Here is an 18,940-nt window from a genome sequence, read left to right as displayed (position 1 = left end):
TTTCTCCATCTGCTTAGGTTATTCCTACTGGGCCTTTCTTCCACAGTACCCCCCCCCCCCCCCCACCATGATAAGCTTTTTGGTCCATCTGGTGGTCAGCAGGTCCAACGTGGCATCCATCCACAACCTGGACATAAAGAGGACAAAGATGCATCAGCGTCAATTTGCATTCGTTGATCTGGTTTGATCAACAGAGTTTCGATTTCGATCAATCAGGAGTAACTAATGTTTTGGGTGCATAAATATGGATTGGTTCAACCTTGTACTGTTGACTATGGAAATAAAAAGTCTACACACCCCCGTTTTAATGCCACTTTTTGGGTGACACACACACAATGGGGGTCAAACAATCTCAACTTTATCATGAATTAATTTGAGGTTTTAGTTTTTTTTTTCATTTTGTTTACTGTCAGCAGAAAAGGGGGCGGGGCGTTGCGTGAACACTTCCTGATGTTTTGAATGATGTATGCTATGTTGAATATTCACTGTGATTACACAGCTAATAAATATTCGAGAGAAAAAAGACATTTGGGGATTTAGTTTTTTTTCATTATTTGAAAACGACCGAATGCGTTTGTCACCGCAAATCTACAGTTATGTGTCATAAATGAGCAAATCCGTCTTTTGTGTGCCAGCGATTGTATTGTGTGCGGCGTCCAGTGCGCATGCGCAGCCTCCCCTCCCTTCCCAAAACCACACGCGCCCGCCTGGCTCTCGCTCCTCGCTCTTTCTCACGCACACCGACCGGAGATGTTCATTTCGTCACTTTGCGTCGTTGCCTCCTGACAAAGCTTCGCAAGCCACTCGTGAGTGTCATGGCTTGCCGTGACGGCGCACTTTGGGAGGGTCGGGAGAACCGCCGCGCGGGGTTGGGAACGGCGCTACCGAGCGGCTGAGCCACGAGAGACCCACTCGGCTGGCTGTCATTCGTTTTCTTCTTCGAATCTATCATTGCACCCTTCTGACCGCTCCCCCACGCCCTCGTGCAAGCATCGCTTCGGCTTGGAGATGATCACGGAGCTGCTGTGCACCGCCGTGGCCGTGGGGGTGTACGCGAACACGTTGGACGCGGACTTCTGCTACGACGACAGGTAAAAAAGAAAAATCCTCCTACTTCCTTTACCCCCCTGTCGCCTTCGCCATCCCGGTCAGGTTACCATGGTTACGGTGCTTGTTTTGCATGTGCCATTTGCCACTTGGCTAGTGACTGGCGACCAATCCAGGGTGTGCCGGGCCTCTCACCCAAATCACCTGGGAGAGTCCCGAAAGTTGCAGGAAAAAAACGGTGTTGCGATTTATTTATTGAATTATTTAAGTATTTATTCATTTATTTTGTATTGATTGATTTGTTTACTTTGTTACTTTTGAGTTGAGTGAACGCTGGCCCATCTGGCTGCCGCTGCTCACCTGCAGAGAAAATATCCCGTGACTGTAAAGAGTTTTGTAAGGCGCTTAGAAATTAAATGGATTATTATTATGCAAGAATTAAAAAAAAACTCAATCATTGTGGGGGGGCATTTATAATACTTTTGTTTTAAAATCGGCCAACTATAGTATAATATAGTAGCCTCATAAATGAAATGTATTTTATTATTATTATTATTATTATTGTATTTACTTATTCATTTTATAGTTATATATTTATTTACTTATTTATTTTATCTAATTATTTTTATTTATCTATTCATGTCCCAAAAGTGGCAGGGAAAAAAACGGCGTTGCGATTTATTTATTCAATTATTTAATTACTTAAGTATTGATTCATTTATTTTGTATTCATTGATTTGTTTACTTTGTTACTTCCGGGTTGAGTGAACGCTCAATTTTTTTCATTCGTATTCATTCAATTATTTAATTACTTAATTATTTGCTTGTTTATTTATTGATTTAGTTGATATTTATTGTTTTATTTGATATTTATTTTTTTATATTTATTGAGTTGTTTTATATTTATTTATTCTATATTTATTTACTCATTTATTTTATTCAATATTTATTTACTCATTTATTTTAGAGTATTTTTAATGTACTTTATATTATTTTATGTATTTATTTTATATTTATTGAGTTGTTTCATATTATTTATTTTATATTTAGTTACTCATTTATTTTATTATATATTTATTTACTCGTTTATTTTAGAGTATTTTTAATGTATTTTATATTATTTTATGTATTTATTTTATATTATGTTAATATGGTTTTGTTTGTTCATTTTATATTATTTATTTATTTTATACTATCTATTTATTACATATTATTTATTTTATGTTATATTATTTATTTTCTTTTTTTCATTCATTCATTCATTTAATCTGCTGTTTAAAATGGCTTGTGTTTTTAGAAACACAATCCCGCTACTGGTTTAGCTGCTTGACTGGAACACCACGTGGCGCCGACGCTGGCGCTCCACTTTACGTTTGCACTAAATCACCAAGCGATGACAAGCGAGCAACGCGTCGGATGATTTACGCCACCGCAAACGGTCAACAGGTGCTTTCTTACCCGGTAATAGTCTGCAGGCGATCTTGAAAGGTCAGAAATGGATACGACTGTTCTTGGCCAGAACGCCCCGCTAATAAGCTAGTTGGTAAATGCATAACCTTTCCCTAAATCAATATAAAACTATTTAAGCCATTGACGGGTTTGGAAAATGGACGATTGGATTATTTTATGTCCATTGGCTACTGTGAGTACCATTTCATTGGCGACCAGTCCATTTTTTTTGTTCCTACCGGGATAGACTCCAGCTTAAAATTGCTGGATGGATATTTCATGTCTTAAAGACGACAGCAGATCACTGCCGATTAATCTAACCGTCATGATTAATTGGCGACCAATCGGGGGTGTTGAAACTTTTGCGCAGTTGTTGGTCGTTTTAATCAGTGGCAGTTAAAAGGACTCCCGGCACGACCATTCAGTGTCTGGTCATTGTTTGTTTCACCTTGTCAAGTTTGTTTAATCTTTTCACCTTTTACTCTTGGTTTTGTTTGCTACTTTGGACATTTCTGTTCTGATGACTTTGTTGTTTGAGATTTAGTTCCTGCTGATTTTCTCTCATACAATTAGTCAAATACACCCTGCTCCTCCCTCCTGACTGCATCTTTGGGCTCCACCACCACCGCCACCAACTCTTGACATAGCCGATCAATTTCCAATCACTAGACGATTGATTGGCAAGGAAAATCCATCACAACCCGATTTCCACACGGTGTTGGGAGAATCCCAGACGTTATAGCAAGAACCGATAATTCTTTCGTGCGGATGTTCTGGTCGCGATCTGCTTCTTCAATCAAGTGGTTTTTTTTTTTTATTTTTTTATTTTTTACTGGGCACCGCTAATGCTAATACCATTTTTTGGGTGAAGTCTTGAATAGTTGGTGCAACCTCAGCCACTTTAATAACATTAAACTCCCAAAGACTGTAGTACACCCTGACCCTGTTTTTAATCTTATACCAATAAAGCATCGGGATGATAATGTCCCTCAAAAACTTCCTTGATCCCGGTTCAAAACCGTCGCTCTTTTGAGTCGAAATGCTTAATGAATTGCCTCGAATGACTCACCCCAGCGGGGCGCCTTAAAGCCGGGGGGAAATATGCACGCGAAGGGTATTAAAATAACCACATACAAATGGGATTGTGATGTGAAAAACATGCTTCCTTGTTTTTCTCCTGATGATGAGTCGAGCGATGTAACTTACTCAAACAACAGCGTGATTTTTCTCGACGGCGCCGCTGGCTCCAGGGATGTAATTGTCGCAGTCTGCTGAAAAATAAAATAAAATATAATAAAATAATAACCTCATGGAAGCTTTGCTTGGGTCACACTTCTGTTGAACTCATTCACTGCCAGACGATGTGCAAAAATGTGTCCACTCTAGTGCCAGGGTTTTTGTCATTTTCACTCAAATTGCAGTACCCACAGAATATTGAGTTTTAGGACGACATAAACATTCAATTCAGCGTAAAAAACTTGTTGACTCCCTTGTTTATCAGAAAAAAATAGTTAATGTTAAAAATAGTTAAAGTTATATGGGTCTGGAGTTATATGAGCTTGAAATGTACAAAATACAATAGAATATACTGTATACATATTTATTTATATTACACTCAGCATCTCAGCAAATGGTTGGGTGATGTGTGTGCGGCAATATGGTGTGGGGGGGGGACGTGTTGGCCCGCCAGAAAAAAAAAGTTCCTTGGAAATGACATTGTTCTCAAGACATGCAGGCTTTCGAAAGTGTCGGTGAAAAGTCGGCGAATGATTATGTTTTAAGCAGAAACAGGCTAAATGGCGAGAAAAAAAAATGGTGGTGATGACCCCCACTCTACAACCCTCCCTACACACACTATTGGCATCGTGTCACTATTAAACATGTGTTTTCATTCATCTGCAACGAGATGGATGTTTTGTTTTAGCAGCTTGCCCGTTATTATTCAGGAGCGGATTTGCCACTACCAAATAAAAATAATAATATTGCAAGCAAAGTTCCTGATTGCGGCATCAGGTTTCCACTTTGTCAAGGTGAACGTAAAAAAAAAAAAAACACCAATCGGCATAATCCAAAACCCACCGCTAGCTGTTAGCATTCACTATCACTTCTGGTTATTCTATTGTTGCACTGTTTTATTTTTTACATCTACAATGTTTCACTGTTTGGACGTATATTTTGTATCGTATTACCCAAATTTCAAATTGAAACAAAAAATCTTGCTTGTTTAATAAAAAGCCAAGCAAGTATAGCATCTCCTTTGCTGACACCCATGTCACTCACCGGACTAGACCCTCTGCTTTTTAAACACCCTACAGACTCACAGTCAGTCACAGATACAACAGTAGAGTAAGATGCTTTTGATCGTTGTTTTCGGGGAATGGAAAGAATACATTTAGACGCGACATCATGTCCGCCGTGTTTCTCTTGGGAAATTCTTTGTGGCGTTGGGTGCAGCACGTATCGTTCCCGCGAGGTCCGCGGCGACCGAGCAATAAAAGTTCTTTTATGTTCGGCCTTGTGATGTTTTTGTCCTGCAATGGAGGGATTGTGTCCATATTTTCGATGAGACAAACAGTCTGTCGATCGCTAGAACTCATGGTCGTCATGTGGGATAAATTTCCCATTGCTAAGTAAAACTCATAGCACATTTATTGCAATGGAAGTCATCACGCTAATTAATCGCGCCATAATTAAGTCATTCACTGCCAGCCGTGTGCAAAAATGTGTCCCCTCCAGTGCCAGGGTTTTTGTCATTTTCACCAAAATTGAAGGACCCACAGAATATTGAGTTTTAGGACTACATAGACATTAAATCAATTCAATCAATTCCCGAATACATTCAGGAATGGCAGTGAATGAGTTAATCACGCCGTAATTAATCGCGTCGTAATTAATAGCGCAGAATCCGATTGTCCGATTAATTTGCCGGAATGCAAAAAAACTGACGTTGGTTCTGCGTGGGTTGCTTTCATAAGGCCATAGAATGTCAATTTTAAATCAGTTCGCCCACTGTGAAAAAAAATAACGGCCGCACGCTGCGCCGAAGTCGCACGGCGCATTTACGGCGAGATTTATTGGATGGCGGGGACCGAGGGAAAACTTCCTGGTGGTCTTTGGAATGACTTGTTCCTCAACAACAATGACTTCAAGACTTTTTTGAAAGTCAATCTGAAGCTTTTGGGGGCATGCGTGATGGCGTTAAATCCCCAAGTCGGCTATACTTGCACCTTAGGGGCTTTTTTTAAGGCCCCCCGAAGGGGGAAGCCAAACGTCGGCTTTATTAGCCATTGATTTCCTGTTGAATTTACCCGCTTGAACCTAAAGATTCATCACAGACTTTTTATTTATTTATTTTTATTGACGTCATCACTCAGGGAAAGTTGTGGCGGGACCTCCCGCTCCACTTTTTTTTTTTTTGCCAACGCAGCAGCGGCCGTCCGTTTAGCGGCGAGCGATCAATAACCCCCGAGAATGCAACGAGGCTTGAATCAATCCACTTGAAAGATAAATGAGTGGGGCTGGACTTTAGGATAATTGGGGGCATCATATGAGAAAATCAACAATGCCTGACTACTCACTGGACATTTTTATTTTTATTTATTATTATTATTTTTTTTGGCAAGTCCAGTGTGGGAAAGCAATGCCCCCGCCACTTCTAACGGCGAGCATTGTTCTGCCAATGGTGCCGCTCTGGCCTGATGTTTGCATACGCCCTTGACGCTCACTTCCTGAAGTCTGACTTTCAAAATGACGTAGATTCCAAAAGTTGATAGCGCAGGAGGAAATATTCCTATTTTTCTCTCCAAATGTGCAATTCACACCCTACCTTTTCATCAGATGAGCTTTTTCCACTTCGGTGACCGTACAACATCTTTTGGGGTTTCGCCGAGGGCCATACGGGGGAGTCAAAATAAAGGAGGGGAGAGGCTCCCGTCATGGGTGGGATTCTGTAGATAAGAAGAGAGACGGGAGGTGAGTGTGGATGGATGGAGGTTACGGGAGCAAAATTTGTCGACGGGAAATGAAAGGAATCCGAAGCCGTTGGGGGAATTAAAAAACCCCCAAAGCCTCCCAAAATAAAAGAGGGAAGAATAACATGGCCGTGTAACAGCACGGACTTTGTGGCTAGCGCCGGATAATTTATCTGTCGCCGGGGGATTCCGATGATGCACTCAAGACAACAAAAGTGGAATTGTAACTCCGTCCATTGGTGATTATATTACGCTGCTGCTTGTGATTAGGCGGACAAGGCTATTCAAATAAGATTCAGGGGCAGCTAGGAAATTACAAAATAAAAGCTCAATTATTGTGCAAGATGTGACAAAAACAGTGATTTTTTTTCGGTGGAAAAAAAACATTGCTTCAGAGCAATGGCTGGTGGTGAGATCGTTGTTAGGGGTGGCGGGGGGCGAAGGAGTGCCTCATTTGCATAATAAAAACATGCACACACGCAAAAAAAAAGGGAAAGCCGTCCTGTACTTCCAGGATCGTGAATAGCGAGCCGGCGTGGCCCAAATACGGTGACGGAATACAAAGGAGACCCCCCCTTCCCCCACCCGACCGTTCTTGTCACTACGGGAAACCAGTCCATGTTCTCAATGAATCCATCACGCTCCAAAATACAAAAAAACGGACACCTTGCTGATGAACGAGGGGGAGGGTTAATTGTTTTTACCCATCGTCAACGGCCGTGACGATATTCTGGCGCTGATTTGAATATTTTAATTATTCATAAACGAAGCCAAAAAAAGCTGATAAATCGCGCATGGGGTATCGAAATGGGAAGCTTGATGACAAACAGCGACGAGCGACAATGAGATGACGCTTGATAAACGGAAATTCCACGATGGCCTCTGAAATAAACACTTTTCTTGTCAGGAAAAACAACATTGGGGAAATGTTGGGAATTTGCTCAGCCGTGACAGCTTTACAGGCTCGTCAGAGGAACAATTCAATTTCGTTTAAAATAGTCTGCCACTTCCCCCGGCAGCTCTCACTCTTTGTTTTTAGGTGCTAAGTGCTAAAAAAGGTACAATCTCCAGACAAAGGAAGTCCTTAGCTAACCCCCACCCCCTTCTCCAACCCCACCACCACCCTCCGAGCTTGCATGCATAAAGACAGAAAGTGTGCTCAAGTTCATCAACACCCCCGCTGTGAGGATAACCAGGCAAGCTAGCATGTTAGCATAAGTTGCACATAGCGTGTATTTATTTGAGCTAGTTTTCTTTTTCTTCATATCATTTGCTTTTATTTCTTTATTTTCAGAAGTAGGCTTCAATGGGGATCGTTCTCCCCCGTGATTTAAAATAATCAAACACAACAATCCCGATCGCTACGGTGATGGGTCGTTCCATTGTCCTCAGATGACGCTTCCGCCGCGTCAAACGCTAGCCCTTTGCGTGCTGCACGCAACTCCCAAAGTGGAGGGACTTTTAAAGCAAGTTTTCTCTTCCCCACCGCCTCCGATTTCCTTTCCTTTGTGTGCGTGTGCAACTTTCTCAGGGCTAGCGTCCGCTCAGTAAGCCTTGTCTCCGATACATCCGTTTCAATTGTTGTCATTGTTAGCTCAATGAAGTAAATAGTAGTCTTTGCTGATGCTTATTCTCTTTGTCGCGAGCTGCATAGGGACGCTTGGCTTATCGGGTTATCATTCGTTGTGGTTAAGAATCAAGATTTTCCTTTTCTTCTCCAGCCGAGCCATTAAGACCAACCAGGATCTTCTCCCGGCGACCCCGTGGACCAACATCCTGTACGACGACTTCTGGGGTACCTTGCTCACCCACAGTGGCAGCCACAAGTCCTTCCGTCCACTTTGCACCCTCACCTTCCGATTCAACTACGCTCTGCATGGTCTGCGGCCATTCGGCTACCACTTGGTCAACGTCGCTCTTCACGGACTAGTGACGGCCGCCTTCACCGCCGTCAGCCGACCGTTGTTGGGCGGAGGGGCGTGGAGTCTGCTAGCCGGCCTGCTTTTCGCCACTCATCCAATACACACGGAGGCGGTGGCTGGCGTGGTCGGGAGGGCAGACGTCGGGGCGGCTTTGTTCTTCTTGCTGTCTCTTCTCTGCTACACGAGGCACTGTGGACTTCGAGAAAGGCGATGCCGTGCCGCAGGTGTCTCGGCGGGACGCTGCTGGATGTGGATGGTGGGCAGCATGTGCTGCGCGGCGGCTAGCATGTTTTGGAAGGAGCAAGGGGTGACGGTTCTGGCCGTGTTGGCCGTCTATGACCTCTTCGTCTTCCATCGATTCGCATTCCGCCAGGCGCTCCTGCTACCGCTCGGAAAGGTAAAACATGGGGGGAAGTGGGGGTGGGATCCAGTTGCTCCGTTAATGGGTCCGTTCTTGAAATTAACTTGCGCGGAAACAGAGGCTGTCACGCGCGGTTTGCGTTTTCATCAGCTCGTGCAATTAGGAAAACTGTCGATCCGTGCGGGCCTTGCTTCAGTGGAAACCACAGACTCAAGGTTCCGATTGCATGCGAAAAATCCTAGCCAGCTTCCAAATGACGACGTAAAGACTACAAAATGTGATCAAGACGAACATCTTGAAACACACGAGTCCTTGGCTGAATTGGACAAGGACACGCAGATTCCTGAGGACATTGCCGGAAGCTTCCAACAACGACTGTTTCTGCAACCAAGCCCTGTTTAGCGAGAGTCCGGCGTGATTAACCTTCACCTCTTGTGAGAGATTATGCAGGGCGGAAACATGTGTCTCGCACCTGTTTTCCAAAATTTCAAAACCGAGCCAGACGGTAAACCGCAACAGGGTCGATAGTTGCATCGTACCAAAGAATGAAAACGGCGGGGATGGTTTGCGAAATAAAACATGGAAGACTTCCACCCCCTCCTCCATTGTTCCGAGCGCTTTCAGCTCACCCTGGAAGATTTCATTACTCCCGGTGATTGTTTGAATACATCGTGACAAATCTTTCAGTGCAGGCACGTGGATGGGAGTAGGGGGGTTCCTAGTTGCCAACCGCCGGCCCTCCTGCCACCGCATCTGGCTCATTTATCACTGTGCCAGTACCCTCCTTGTACTGTAGACCAGTCGCGGTTATCTTGGCAGGGAGCTTGTTACTCGACGGGCTCGACCACAGGGGCAATTGTTTCCTTGATAATGAGCCAGACGTCTCAAAAAAAAGAGACGCTTGGGAACACAAAGCGATGAAGGATGTGGGTGAGGGGAAACTATGCTCTCATTTCCCTCGCTTTATCTGGTCCCCGTTCTTGGGAACGGACCATTTTTTTGCTTCTCCTTGAGCGAGAGGCTCCAGTTTTTCTCATAATGTCGATTCGAACGATTTTCCTCAACGCCGCGTAACCGCGAGGACGAGGAAATGCAAATCAGCCGGCAGATGTGCTCAGGGCGGCGTTCCATCCGTCATTTCATTTCCTCCCGATTCAGACCAAGATGAGATTTCAAATAGGGAAAGGGAAGGTCGGAGGAGAGGGTAGAGTGGGGAGACAAAGACAAAGGATTCACCAATGTCTAATATTTGGTCCATACCTCCAAAGTATAACAGCAGCCTACGTTAAATACGTTGGATTGCTTCTCTTCAAGTGTTCCAAAAATAATCCCCAACGCCAACCAAGATAATTTCAAACACTCGTTTTCCAGTTTGACGTAAAGGCTAATAATTACCGGAGTAATCTATTGTGGTTCACCACCTCCGGGGATGACTTGCAGCCAAGTGCCCTATTTATTTTTGTTGCAGCAGTTTGCGGTGTTACGGAACGTTCCGTGGATCACAGATGCTCCTAATTAATTGTCAGTGTGGTTTTCAAAAAAGAAAATTTGTAAGAATAATAAGAATAATAATCAACACCCTCGAAGGGATTGAGAACGGGGGCAGCCGAAGCTCTTCAGGCTAAAATAAAGCTCATCTGCTTCCATGCAACCAATCCTGGAACTGCAAAGACCAACGTCTTTCCGTTTCTATACCGCCTGCCCATCGACGGCCTCCAAGTGGGAGTTGAGGGTCGCCTGCCCCCGTTGACCCTCTCATGCCCCCCACACAATTCCCCACTCCGCTACCCACTGCCAGGAGGCCACGCTCAACCTCTTAACGATAATCCTGCCGTGCACTTTTGTTGTGGACAACAAGTTTTTAACGTTGTGGTCTCTGTGGACGGGTTCAAATATAGTTCGTGCAGAGGATGAGGTAAGAGATAACAAACGGGCTCACGAAAGAGGCACGGCATTTTGGTGGTCATCACTCACATTATGTTATATTAAGTCGGCGAGGGAAACTGTTTGACCTTCACCTCCGAGACATCAAACATCAGCATACCAAACGGACATTAAAATCCAACCCAAAACTCGTCAGGGGAATGGTGAAATAATCAAGGTTGAAACTGTTGCGTGACAGCCGACCTCACGGCCACCGAATTAAGGTTATTATGCGATGTAAACAATATCTGCACACCAACACAATGAGTCCTAATCTGATTAGCGGTCACACTCCAGGCAACCCTGACGGCTCAACGGGGAACGCCTGCTGCCATCTAGACTATGCCAAGGTACCAATATTCCACACGATAATATATAAAATGAAGATTCTGTCGTCTGAACCCGTCAGTCCTGTCACTTTGTTGTTTTTTTTCTGTCTTTGTGATTGACACCCGGGGTTCTTTTGGCTTTGTTTCAGAAGAAAAACTTGAAGGTTTTCCCCAGTCTTGCAGTTCTGGTCACCTGGGGCATTATCTTGCTGTCGGGGCGCATCTACTGGATGGGCAACAAGCCTCCCAACTTCTCCAATTCGGACAACCCGGCGGCAGACTCGCCACATCTTCTCACACGGACGCTGACCTTCTTCCATCTGCCCGCTGCCAATGCCTGGTTGCTGCTCTGCCCCGAGAAGCTGAGTTTCGACTGGTCCATGGATGCGGTGCCCCTGGTGAGATCCTGGGCCGACCGGCGCAATCTTTACACGCTTGCCTTTTATGGAGGAGTCGTCTTCCTGACTTGGTTTGGGTTTCACGGCCCCACTTCGTCAGGGAAGGACGCTAACGGGAAAGCAACCAATGGGAAATTGGTCACCAATGGGAATGGTTACCATGCCCCTGACACGAACCACAACACAGACTCTGGGCCACCAAAGACAATCGTGAATGGCTCCACCAGACTTGACCACCACCGTCCTTGGGTGTCGCTACCACCTACGGAAAATCTTGTGATATTCTCACTGGCTTTACTTGCACTACCTTTCATCCCAGCCTCCAACCTCTTCTTTTATGTCGGTTTTGTCATTGCGGAGCGGGTACTCTACATTCCCAGCATCGGCTTCTGTTTACTCGTGGCCACCGGGGCCAGAAGCGCTTACGTCAGACTGAGAAGGAAAGGTTGCAAGGCCTTGTTGGCGATTCTGTGTTTGGGACTGGTGCTTCTCAACACCTTGAGAACCATTCAAAGGAACGGTGACTGGAGCAATGAGGAGAATCTGTACAAGTCAGGAATTAGTGTAAATCCTGCGAAAGGTAAGGTCCTACTGTCCATCACCATGTGGATTATCACAGGTCATTTGGGCTTCCTCTTAGACAAGACTTAACCCAGCCTGATGGCGCCTGTCGATGTCTCCTGCAGCTTGGGGCAATTTAGGAAATGTTCTGAAGAGCCAAGGCAAGATGGCGGAGGCGGAGAAAGCGTACCGAAACGCTCTGCACAACAGGGGGAACATGGCCGACATGCTGTATAACCTGTGAGTGTGAAAGACACCCGCCGTCCGCTACTGGCCACCGTGACGGGAGTCGATGCTGAGATTCGTCGCAGAGCACTGGGGGGAGTGACAGGCAGAGGAACCCAAAATAGATGAGTTAGAAGAAACAAGGGCAATGAGAACATAGCGCTTGGGAGCTTCATCCGAAATGTGACCGCATTACGTTTTCAGTGGGAATAAGACAAAGTAACTCCAACACCTGCGACAGTAAAACCTGCCAAATGTTTTTTTAAAACGTTTACGATCCTCGAGATGTCATCCAATTGCCTTGATATCTTCCAGGGGTTTGCTGCTCCAGGAAAAGGAGAGATTTTCAGAGGCGCTTCATTACTACAAACTGGCAATTGGGAGTCGGCCAACGCTAGCGTGTAAGGAAACCCCGTGAGGACAGACTCTGTGGAGTAATCAGATCCGGCCAAATGCAGAGATTGGACTATTTCAGATTGATCCGAAAATCTAAAGCGATTCGAGAATTGATTCATTAACCTCACCCTTTCCTCCTTTCTTTGCCGCAGCCGCCTACTTGAATATGGGAATCATTCTGATGAACCGGGCCAGCCTGGAAGAGGCCAAGCGGACCTTTATAACCTGCGCTAACATTCCCGACGAGAACCTGAAGGATCCACACACCCACAAGAGCTCAGTCACCAGTTGCCTGTATAACCTGGGAAAACTGCTGCACGAGCAGGGCCAACAGGAGGTACAGATGAAAAAATAGATTTTTTTTTTTTTTTTTTTTTTTTTTTTTGCAAGGACTATTTGATCATGTTTTGTGTTTTGGCATTCTTCAGGAGGCCCTCTCCATTTACAAGCAGGCAATCCAGCGGATGCCCAGGCAGTTTGCGCCACACAGCCTCTTTAACATGATGGGTAGGCCGATTGTTATTTTGCATGACGTGAGCGTGAAACTCATAAATCCGGCGACACCCAATTTGATAAAAACAGCCCCACGATGGCAGGTAATGCAAAACAAAGTCATCCGTTGCCGACTTTGGCCGGAGATGTGTCGATGAGAAGTTCTCGCCGGATGATCCCCACACGAGAGGGGCTTTCAAGTGGATTCAACAAATGTCCAAAAGCGTTGCCAAAGCAAACAGCGGCGGCGCTTCTCGGTGTGCACCTCCACTGGAGAGGATTGAAGCTAATCCAGGGAATAAATCACATCCAATGCCTTGTTATTGTAACACTAATGACATGAATGGAAGCTTTACTCGAGATGGTCCGCTTGAGCGCTCAGTGGGGATAAAGAGAATGTTTAGTCAAGTCGGTAGGGAGCGGGGGGGGGATGCCTGTTGCTGATGTCATGTCGATGTCATGTCACTGCATGGGCCATTATGGATGTTATAAGATACCATATGTCGGTTGCACTTCAGGAACTTGTTCTGGAGGACTTTACTTTTCAGATGAACCCTCTCGCGCGCCAATATTGAGAAACCACTGTCCCTGACAGGGTGCGACGCTGACTTCTTGTTTCCTGTTCCCAGGAGAGGCCTACATGAGACTGAACATGCTGGAGGAGGCAAGTCACTGGTACAAGGAGTCCCTCAGGGTCAAGCCGGACCATATACCGGCCCACCTCACTTATGGAAAACTGCTGTCCATTATAGTACGTTGCATTGAAAAGAAAAAAATAGCGTGAGATGACGCCTCGTGCAGTCTTTTAAAGATCCGGGTCCGGGACTGGTGCCAAAGAACTGACTATGGAAGGGTCTGCGGGTCATATGTCATTTCCAGCACATTCATATCTGTCCGCGTGAACACATATCAACTCTCACACACATACACTGATGCCCAAGTGTTTCCTTGCACTGCAGCAGCTGCAGAAAAAAACATCCTGTGCTTCTAACCAGAGTAACAAAAAAAAAGAATCCTTGACACCGATGTGACAACAGATGTGTTCACAGCTGAGTCCAGTTTGAGTGTGGGAGTTGCCCCTCCATAAACCCTTACGGGATATTTGACCTATTTCCTTCCTCAAGCGAAGACACTGGGCCAAAAACTGAACAGACTCCTCATCAACACGTACAAGTGTTGGTGGAGTGACCTCCCAAGGACCTCTGCGTATCAGCAGGGACCAGAAATCAGCTGAACTCTGGATGATGTACCAGTAGACAGATTTATAAGGCATTTTTTGTCCTAAAGGAGTCAGATGCAGAGAAGGTCAAACTGAAATCTCTATCTTCTTCCAGGGGCAAAAAACAGAAGCTGAAAAGTACTATCTGAGAGCCATCAAGTTGGACCCCATGAAAGGAAACTGCTACATGCACTATGGTAAGACCCCCTCCAAGCCTCTTACAGACTTGAAAATCCAAACTGTCGCACTGTTCCGGTATTTCTTTCAGAGTCAGGCCGATTAAGGGGTGGGCGCGATTGGGGGTGTGTGGGGGGGATCTTCAGTGACTTTCATCCAGCGTTTGGGGGGTGTCAGCCTCGTATCCGGACCGCAAACAGCTGACGCTCGCAAGCAGGTTGGACTCCATGTCGCGGCCTGTGTAACCTGATAACACTTGTAATTATGTGGGGCTCAACAAATAACAGCAGGATGTATAAATGGGGGATTGGGGGGGGGCAACTTTGCTGAGGGAATTTGTTCCTTTGATGAGGTTCCGCGAGGCTGTGGACAGGTCCACATTGGTCACAAGCTGCCAAAAGGGTTCGCAGTTGCATGGGTGGATAATGTATTCAGACTTTCGTGACTCGGTGTGCTTTGTAGGGACTTATTGACTTCTAAGTAACTCGAACCAGGAATTAGACCGGCCATTGCGTCCACCTCATCCTCTTCCTTGACTTGCACCTGGTGAAGGCGGAGCGCTGCTGTTTTTGGATGGCGCCGCTTCCCCTTTCCTCTCCCCGTTATCTTGCAGGCGGTGGTCATAGGTGATATTTATTTGGGTAGTTATCTCACATCTGGCTGCTCGAACGTGTCCGGAGTTCACGGGGTGAGAACTGAACGTGTGCCCGATATCTGTTGGATGATTTATTAGGAAGATGCACAGGACAAGCAAGTGCTTCCTGCCATTGTATGCAGGACAGACCGAACGTGCCTGAAGGAAGGTCAGACATGTAACAGTTCATCGTCTTGAGATTCTGGGGGGCAGGAAGTTGTGACTGGTGCGTCAAGTGCCGGGTCAGGAAAAGACGCCAAATAACTCTGACGCTCACTCGCCATCTTGCTCTTAGTTTCCGTTGAAGCTGGTCACTTTTCACCAGTTTTATTAATCTCCTCTCAGGTCAGTTCCTGTTGGAGCAGTCGCGACTGGTCGAGGCAGCGGAAATGGCGGAGAGGGCCGCTGAGTTGGAAGCAACGGAGTTCGACATGGTTTTCAGTGCAGCCCACATGCTCAGGTTGGTCCTTGGAAACCCTCCAGCGGAGCTTGTTTTGAATTTTGGGTTGACACCTTGCCATGTTTCCAGGCAGGCTAGTCTAAACCAGGCAGCTGAGAAGCAATACCAACGTGCAGCTGACCTACGACCAGACGTAAGTATCGGGTTTATGATAGCAGTCCAACCGGAAAATGCGGCGCTATTCCACTGTGCCACATCAATACGACACTTCAAAAATAATTAATTGAGAGTTTCCCAGAAGTCACATAGGCAAGATGGAGAAGCTGCTTTCCTTTCGTCATTTTCTAGTGAGTCATTTTTGAGTCACATGAACCCATAAGCAGAACGTCTGCATGCTTGGCGCCGCGGCAACTTAATACATAAAGTCGGTGGCAGAGCATCAAGACCAGGGAGGAGGGTGGAGGGGTCTTTCTGTATGGCTTTGATGGCGGACATATAAAGCCGTTCCCATGCATCCAGTCAAGGTCGCCGCCGGTGCTGTCGCACATGTAACTCAACACTGAGTGGTTTTCAAACCGAGGTCCACTCGCCATAGTTTGGACTGTCTCTGGATGAAAAAACAACCCGAATGTGACTCAAATTGACTGTTCTGCTAACTCTGTATGTCCGACCGTCTCCTTCCCGCAGTACCCGGCGTCACTCATGAACTTGGGCGCAATCCTCCACCTGAACGGAAAGCTGCCGGAAGCCGAGGCAAACTACCTGAGGGCCCTGCGCCTCAAGCCCGACGACACCATCACACGCTCGAACCTGCGCAAGCTGTGGAACATTATGGAGAGGCAAGGGCTCGCCACCAGGATGGATCAACTTTCAAGTTAAATGAGAAAGCAACGGTTGTCAAATTTGTGAGGTGACTCAAAAATGACAACAAAAAAAGTGGTGCCAAAGCTCATATGCCTTTTGTGCCCACAAAAACACGTAAAAATCATGCCGGAAAAAGCATGTTGTTTCTCATGTGATCATGTGTTAATTTATTCATACTGTTTTGTTGCTTACTTTTATGTCGCGCTGCTATGACGTAACAAGGATGCGCGATCGCACAAAAGAAACTGGACTATTGTGAATTTGCCAAGGAGTATTAGGGCCACAGTGGTCGGGCAATAATATTATGATTTTTTTTTATATTTATTTGATTTTTATTGACATAAAAATGAAGTCACATTTGTTATTTATTTTACATTGGAACTTTTTAAAATACTGTATGATCTTAAACTAATATGACAACCGGTTTACTTGGAAAAATATATATAAAATTGAAAAGTATGATTTATTTCTGCTGACATGATGACTTGTTACATTTTTTTTACATTTAAAAATACATTGTTCAAATGATTACACCATTTGAATTAAAATGTGACTTCATTTTTGAAACTTTTTTCGCCAATGACTTTTTTGAAGACTTCTATTCTCTTTTACCACTTTATTGTCACTTTATTATTTTATTTGTATTTTTTGCAGACATTTTGAAGTTTATAACTAATGAAATGGCTCCTCGCGCCAACTAAGAACTCTCACCTCGCAACACCGTGAACATGTAGCAGGCTGACAGCCACTTGAAAATCCGGCAATACAGTAACCACTCATTTTCTGCGGTTAATGGGGACCAGAACCACCCGCGATATCGCGAGGGATCACTGTAAACAAAACATCACTGGATGCATTCGTAGCAGGAAAGCCAAACATTTTTACAAGTCATGTCGTTTCGTTAAAGAATGTTTTTTTGTAAGCAAAAACAACCGTTTTGTGCTGAATTAAAAACAAATGTTTGCAAAACAATTACCATGAATGCAAAAAAGTCAACTTCAGAAGGTTTCTACTCACATGTGACTCGTATTCCCAGCAGGCCTGCTGCAGCACTTGCCTGTTTTATTGGCCCACGCGAAACACGCAGCAAGGAAGGAAGCAAGGTAGATGAAAGATCTCCTCAGGCTCCCTTCCACCGCTCTGTGGACAAGCAAGGGAACATATGCTTTGGAAACATTGATCTTTCACTAAAGTACTTTTAAGGCTGATAAATCGCTTATTTGTGCATGCGGAGCGACTACGTATACACAAGCATAGTTGTCAAATGTGCAATTTCCATGCTCACCGTTCAAGTGTTGACAGTTAAAGGACAACCGACATCACTTTTTTGTTTCTTAACTGACATCAGAAAAACATTTTACAGCATCTAAAATACCCAAAAAACGCAGTATGATATTTTTAGTCAAATGCAAAACACCAATAAAAATGACTTAAAGTGTCCAAAATCTGCAAAAAAATGAACCCGGAGTGGCCAGTTTCAGAAGGTCCCGCCCCCTTGTTCGTGTCACCCCATGACGTCTTGCCTTGCTGGAGAATCAAAACAATGGCTTCAGATTTGCAATAGGCTTTCTTGTTACTCATCCAGTTATGAATATGATTCAAATAGTTCTGAAAAAGAAAGCATACATGTTTATAATTGATTAAATAATTTATTCCGTGTCATTTTGAGGCATCAGGGGTGGGAAATGTCGCACCCAAAAAAGGCAGAAAATGGCGACAAAGCCATGTAAGGAATTAATCAGGCCGTTTCCACAGGCTGATTAATTCCTTACGTGGAGCTTTGTCGCCCTATTCTGTCTCTTTTTGTTCCTATACGAAGTTTTCAGACCAAAGTACAGCAAAATGCATTGACGTGATGGAAGGACTGCTACAATGTGTGCTTTTTTCGGTCAGGGGCGTTCTTTCAGTGACGTAGGGTGAGGACTCGTCACCAACTCAAAAACAAGACTTCCAGAATATTCATCGCGAGTCTTAAAACGTAAAATATAGTAGAATCTTTGTAAAATACGCTCAGTAGAAGTCATTTTACAAATTATGGACACCACTTGTCCGGAGACGTCGGTTGTCCTTTAAGTCAACTCAACTTATGAACTTGTGCATCCATTTACACAAGAAATAACCATTGAAATCGGTTTTTTTTTCTCTGCACTGCCTCCCTAAACAAATTGCGTGTTGGTGAAGGGTAGCAAAACAGTCAAGGATTGGCGGACCCCTGTAAGGCTGTTTCTAAGGCTACAGTGGCCTCTACTGGACAAACGTATAAATTACAAGAAGTTGACGGGTAGGAGGGAAATATAGAATACATCCAATGTTAGTATGTCACACTGAAAATTTGTGGGTCGTATTAAATTGTTTTTAGGTCCGCAAATACATTCCATCATGACCTTGATGAGTAGAAGCTGTTATTGTGTTTGTGGGTGGGAATGAATATATATGTCTATTTAATATTGAACAGAGTAAGAGACTTTCAATTGTATTTTTATAAATCCAGTATTTTGAGAAGTTAGGAGGCTAAATTTTGGTAGTATGCATGTATTTTAAACGACAGTGTCCATTATCAACGCTTACCGTA

The 18,940-nt window shown here is 44.7% G+C and overlaps 1 protein-coding gene across 1 annotated transcript; it reads left to right on the top strand.

The window, feature by feature from the left end:
- Positions 1-710: 710 nt before the first annotated feature.
- Positions 711-17,083, top strand: LOC148881635 (protein O-mannosyl-transferase TMTC2-like). The gene is made up of 12 exons (XM_088988839.1): positions 711-1,091; positions 8,189-8,786; positions 11,152-11,980; positions 12,087-12,201; positions 12,502-12,587; positions 12,735-12,919; positions 13,011-13,089; positions 13,704-13,825; positions 14,409-14,490; positions 15,450-15,564; positions 15,634-15,697; positions 16,192-17,083. The coding sequence occupies exons 1-12, from the start codon at positions 1,009-1,011 to the stop codon at positions 16,381-16,383; spliced, it is 2,550 nt and encodes an 849-aa protein (XP_088844965.1). The 5' UTR covers positions 711-1,008; the 3' UTR covers positions 16,384-17,083.
- Positions 17,084-18,940: the final 1,857 nt, after the last annotated feature.

Source organism: Hippocampus bargibanti, linkage group LG22 (assembly GCF_051943395.1).
Source record: "Hippocampus bargibanti isolate YZ-2025 linkage group LG22, ASM5194339v1, whole genome shotgun sequence".
NCBI lineage: Eukaryota > Metazoa > Chordata > Actinopteri > Syngnathiformes > Syngnathidae > Hippocampus > Hippocampus bargibanti.
This window is presented reverse-complemented; position numbering and strand designations above follow the sequence as displayed.